The 5,919-nt window shown below is 43.8% G+C and overlaps 1 protein-coding gene across 3 annotated transcripts; it reads left to right on the top strand.

The window, feature by feature from the left end:
• Positions 1-568: 568 nt before the first annotated feature.
• On the top strand, positions 569-5,708 carry LOC112272648 (uncharacterized). 3 transcript variants are annotated; one of them, XM_090244756.1, is made up of 3 exons: positions 569-922; positions 1,679-4,936; positions 5,286-5,708. In XM_090244756.1, the coding sequence occupies exon 2, from the start codon at positions 1,707-1,709 to the stop codon at positions 4,734-4,736; it is 3,030 nt and encodes a 1,009-aa protein (XP_090100882.1). In that variant the 5' UTR covers positions 569-922; positions 1,679-1,706; the 3' UTR covers positions 4,737-4,936; positions 5,286-5,708. The 3 variants fall into 3 exon arrangements, with proteins under 3 accessions (XP_090100882.1, XP_024356386.1, XP_073385159.1); XM_024500618.3 differs by having other exon boundaries at positions 5,123-5,708; XM_073529058.2 differs by having other exon boundaries at positions 608-922; positions 1,682-4,936; positions 5,123-5,708.
• The last annotated feature ends 211 nt before the right edge of the window (positions 5,709-5,919 follow it).

Genomic DNA, 5,919 nt, shown 5'->3' with positions numbered 1-5,919 from the left:
TCAAAAATAAAATAACAATAAAAAATTAAAAATCCTTCTGAAAGATACTTATCTTGTCAAAATTTAAATTAATCAGGCTGAATGCCATTTGCTTGAAATTTCAAAATGTTAAAACATGAAATGACAATTGTTTTCATTTGCATAAATCAATCAAACAAATTATATGTTTATGCATTGTGCCCATATCATTCTTCGGTATGCATATATTTATTTATTTTTGTGTTTACAACCTTGTACTTATTTCAAAACAAGAGACAATGCCAATTTGAGTTGCTCAACCTTTTTAGTAGGCACATTCATATATTCCAATTTATGAGGATTTTTTTAAAAAAATTATTTAAAGACCTTTACGTTAAAATTTAATTCCAAATTCTGAAAAGCATTAATAAAAAAATGTATTAACTGAATCCACAAATAATATAAATATATACCCATTTTTCTTATTCATGGAAAAGTGTCACTGCAAGCTGCCTTTCCACTGCCGTGGGCTCCGTTTACTGAAGCTCTTAATCACGATTAGCGCCTGCTTAATTTCTTAATCTCCTTTCGAAGCTTCGTAGCACTGAGACCCACTTGGGTAACCTCCATTTCCTCACCATCTCTACAAGCCCTAATTTTGCCATTCGACTTCGCAATCGCAGTTTCGAGCACCCTTTTGTATTTGCGTCAGTTGTTTGGGCAGGTGAAGCTCTTCGAATTTCCGCCATGAAGCCTCTGGAACCCCGTCAGATCAAGTTTCCAGGGCGAGCCTTACTCTGTGTGGGTCCCAGGGTTTAGGGCTTATGGACTTAGGAGTCAAGCGATGCCGACAGTCGATATTTTGAAGGGGGGTTCGGATTGGAAATGTTTGAGTTCGGTGTAGTGCCGAAGTCGTATTGGTGGACATGCTTGGCGCAAGAGTTGGACCTGATCCGAGTTCAATGTAAGCGCGGATGCATTGCATGTCCTTGCCTCTCTGCCCAGCCTCGCATGTTCAGTCTTGGTTTTGCAAATTTTCATCGCTGTACCTCAGTAGTTAGCCGATAATTTGGGTCCAAAAATGGAAGATTCATAGCATTGAGTCTAATTCTCATCTTTTGCTTTGATGTGTCTCCTAGGGATTCATTGAGCTTCCTATTTCTTTTTCTTTCGATTCCGTCTGTATAATCTCGTAAATGTCCTTTTTCTTGTAGTGTGTGGTTTTTCTTGCATTTAACTACGTGCTAGCGTTTCAAACTGCACACGACGGAATTATGGATATTCAGATCTCTGACCCAGTTGTGTCGAGTGTGTTGTCTATTTGAGTATTACATATTGTATATTATCCTGGCTTGAAGCTTCTTATCAATTCTGCAGAGGAACATGGTGTAAATCTGACTGTCACTTCTGAAATATCAGGCGCGGCATTTATCTTTTGAATTGTTTGAAGTAGATGTGTCGATCAACTTCAGCGAATTTGTGGGATTCTAGTTTTTCAATTCCATGTTCCTGCTACTGATCGCTCGCAAGGACGATAATTCCTTCTGTGGGTTGATTTAGCAGCCACCATGCATTATGATCCCCCGAAACCATGGCTGTGAAGCCCATCCATGCAGAGCTCTTTTGTGTGGCCTGAGTGTGGAACGTGTTCTGTGATGGGCATCGTATGGATTAGTTTGATTTCATTCTATGAACACTTACAGCTACGGTTTTGTTTTAGAAGGGCATTGAACATTTGACGCAATTCAATGGACGAGGATGCAGCTCGAGACGAACTGGATACCAGGGCTTTGGAAGTTGAAGCCTGTGAGCTAGATCGAGCGATCACTTCTTTGCTGCAAACACATGACTCAAAAGCAAATGATTGGATAAATGGCTTTGTGGTTCTACCTCGAGCATGGACCGTGTCCCTTTATCTGGCATTTCCACCTCCAGGATCGGCTGCTGGTGGATCCGAGGACGTTCGTTTCTTTGCCTTGAATCTCTTGCTTTCGAAAATAAGGGGGGACCGATCTCAAGTGCCAGCAGATGAAGCGTACGAAATCTACGAGGCATTGATGCGTCAGCTGCCTTTGAATCTGGGGAACAGGACGGTTGGAGCAAGGCTGTGTCTGGTAGTGAGTGGTGCTGCCGCACTGGCAGGTGCAGACACTTGTTATGAATTGGTGGAATATATAGTGGGCGGGTCTGTGGATGGTCCTCTGGCAGTAGAATTGCTCATCAGCCTTGCCGAAGAGACTTTGCACAGAACCACTGCTCTTCCTTGGCAGGTTGGAGAGTGCATGCAGTACTGCAGTCCACAGGTCATCTCTTATTTGCAGGCGTTGGTGGAAGCACCTGGTATACATCAGGATTTTGTTGCTAGGGTTATAGTCTGTTTTGAGCGTTGGATACGCGCAGGGGTTGTATTGTCAGAGTTTTATTTGAACAACGCATCATTGTTGAAAGTGGTTCTGGAGGCTTTAGGGTCTTCAGATGATGCATGCTTTGAAGGGGCTGTGGGCAGTTTGTCAGAGTTGATTTCTGCTGTTGATCCTCTGCCTGGTAGGGAAGATGCAGTGCGCGCTGTGATATCCGCAGTTTTGGCACAGAAAGGGCAGTTTGTCGCTGCCATATCAAGTCCTAGTGACTCAACCATCAAACGGGCTCAGGCATTGTTATCCCTGGTAAGCGTAATCTGTTGCTCTGAGCCTTACCTTCTTGCCAAAGGCGGGCAGGATGCTTCAGATATCTTTGAATGGCTCATCCTTGGGTTAGGAAATCTCGGCCTCGATGGTTCGTCGATTGCTGCAGAACCATGGCCCCGAATTATCGGCGTACCAAAATCCAAAAGAAGTGATCTACTGCAGAGTCCTTTATTTGCTGCATGCGCCCAGGCCATACTTCAGTCCACCACGTATCCTTCGGAATTCAGCACCTGGGAGGAATCTGAGGTGGAGGAAGATGAATTCTATAGATTTCGAGAAGGTCTGGCTAAAGACACATTGGTAGCTTGCTTCAATGAACTCGGCAGTGCACTGCTTGTATACATCATTGACCGATTTCGTGGCGCGAATCGTTGGCAAGATGCTGAAGTCTGTCTTTATGCAGCAATTTCTCTCAGTAACGAGATCCTGAATCCTGTAGCAGATAACCATCTCGGTTGTGATGCTGGTAAATCGTTCTTTTTGACCATTATCACATCATTGCCAGGCAGCTCCGCTGTTATACAGCTGGATTCGGCATCCTTGCCTCATCCTAAATTGGTAGAGACGACAGCGACGTTCTTAGAAAGTTATGCTGATTGGGCGGCTTTGGATCCAAATGCGTTGCAAACTAGTCTGAGTTACAGTGTGGGAGCATTATACATTCCAGATGCTAGATCGAAGGCTGCTAGTGCACTGAGAGAATTATGTCGTGCCGCTGCTCCCTCCATAGCGGCTACTGGCATGCTCCCAGCACTGATGGATGCATGTGAAAAAGCAGTAAAAACATCCTTCCGAAGAGTGTCAGAGAGTTCTGATCGTCTTGCTTTGATCAAAGGACTCGCACAAGTAGCTGTTGCATTGCCCCTGGAAGAAGCCAAATCTGCATTAATCTCACTGACGACCTCAGCTGTCTGTGCTATAAAAGCCCTTGCCGGAGCACGAGATGTTTTGGACGAGAACGGACCCAGACTTGCGGAAGCTTTGAGAGTTCTGGTGGTTGCCATAGATTGTGGAGATGCATCAGTGTATAACCACAGCAGTACTGCCCACCCAGGTGTTGTGATCATAGAAGAAGTCTGGCCCGCCATCAACGTGATTTCCACTGTTTGGGTTGAGGACGGCGATGTCTCATCAGCTGTCTGTGAACTTTGGTCTATTAGTGCGCGGAAAGTTGGAGGAGTTCTATCTGGCGTGATTGTTGAAGTCATAATCGCAGCCACAACTTTATTCAAGCGCCATTATGCTCCAGCATGCGTGGATTGTCTTGTGGATATCTTGGCTTTAGCATCTCAGGACGCGGGCATCTTCGAACAAGTGAGGGAATATGCGGGATATATTATCCTAGAATTGTCAGATGTTGGCGTTCATTTAGCCCAGATCAGCGCCGAACTCTCTGTGGGATCCAAGTCTACAAGCTGTCTGGTCATCTTTGCAGAACGGAATGGTCATGATCAGGTCAACTTACACAGAAAGCAACAAAGTGTTGCTGCTGGGCTGCAGGCCCTCTGCCGTCTAGGTCGAGCTTTTCTGCGGCATCATCGCTATACGCTAACGCATGTTACTGCCTTTTCAAATTTGGTCAGTTGTGGTATTGAATGCCTTCGGAGAAGGTACATGGGCCCATCCTTATCAGCTGTGAAGTTTCTAGCGGAGATTGCAATGGGTTTCGGATACTCTGATGAGGATAACATTGACAGGATCGAATGGCGAATTCAGGCGGACTTGTCCGCTTGTTGGGATGAAATTCTTGGCCCTCATCTGAATCCAATAGTGGAAATTGCACTGAAGACTGCAGCAGGGAGTGATATTGTACCTAGTACTCGAGATGCGCTTTCAGATATTTTTTACGGGCTTTGCCTGCGTCATGCTCGATATTGTGAAGCAGCCTTGAAAGCTGCCGTCAATAGCCCCAACTTCCCTTTTAAGACGGGCACTTTAACTGAGTCTGTGAAGAGTACCTTTGTTGCAGCAGCTGTTCGTCAACCAGTGCATCACAGACGAATGTTTCGAGAGCTTGTAGGAGACTTTGCAAGGGTTTGCCAGGGGCAGATGCCAGCTGATGTGTTGCAACGCTACAACCCAACCAATTGATTGTCAACTCCTGTACTGAATTTATTTTTGGAGACATGAGCATTTGGAGTCGTACAGAATGAAACAATTCTCGTAGAATCAATTGGTCGTTGAATTGGACGCCTTTCAAGAGTTGTGCATGTCAAATGTTCACACAACCGACATTTGCACTGCATGGGAGAGTTCAACACTGTAGCATCATGCCGAGGGACTGATTCACGGTAAACTGGTTTTCCTCCTAATGTCTTGCAATCGTATCGAAACATGCTTTAGAATTTGGGGCGTTAAAGAATATCGTAATAGTTTTGAGTTTCTGTTTTCTATTTTTTTATGGTTTTATTTTCTTGTTTTCACAGCTTCCTAGTTTCAAGGAAAGATACTTGTGGATTGTTTTCTGTTTCCTGCAGGCGAATGAAGGTCGAATTTTATGTATTTTATATCCCCATGTCCAGGCCAAAGCTAGTTGATCAATTGAAGACATCATAGTTCAGAAAACCTTTGACAATGCAAGGGTACTCCCAGGTGTGGGTACCAATGTGATGGATGACCTGCACTTATTGTTTCATTCAGGTTTTCAGCAGGAGCTTGATGGAGGTTAATGAAAAACAATTTAGCTGCCATGTGAGCTGATTGAGTCTTGGGTTCGCATTTTGTTAATTTCAACTGTAACTGAGACTTCACCAATTTTAAACATTCCCGGAGGTTTTCGTTACTGAAGAACTTGGTAGCTCATCCTCCTTCAGCTTGCTTACTACATTGACCATGTTCTGTTGATACTCGCACAAGTTTTCTGTACATAGCGTTTCTAGACAACAGTGTCGAGACCAAAGTGGAAACTTGTAGAGTGCAAGCTATAAGGTTTTAGTCATATTTTTGTATCATTTGATGGCATCTAAATAGCTTAGAGCTATGACGCAGATGAGTACTTCAAACGTGTAAAGAAGTATGTTCATTGTAATTTTTGTGAACATGATCTTAAGGGTATTTGACTGATAGGATGCGTTGTAATGTAGTCATAATTTACCGGAGAACTTTTGCAAATAGCAAAGTAGCAGGAATTCAGACATGCGCCTCAGAGATATTGCCATCTTTAGGGTTCATCACGGTGTGCACCTTCACATCATGCTGGTGCACATTTCCAGGAATTCAACTACCATAATAATATCATATTTAAAAATAACAATCACAGAGAAAATTAAACAAA

Source organism: Physcomitrium patens, chromosome 19, assembly GCF_059467195.1.
Source record: "Physcomitrium patens ecotype Gransden chromosome 19, ASM5946719v1, whole genome shotgun sequence".
In the NCBI taxonomy this organism is placed as follows: domain Eukaryota; kingdom Viridiplantae; phylum Streptophyta; class Bryopsida; order Funariales; family Funariaceae; genus Physcomitrium; species Physcomitrium patens.
This window is presented reverse-complemented; position numbering and strand designations above follow the sequence as displayed.

Excerpts from the sequence above, each read along its gene's own strand:
- LOC112272648 (XM_090244756.1), top strand. The coding sequence starts at position 1,707 with ATGGACGAGGATGCAGCTCGAGACGAACTGGATACCAGGGCTTTGGAA.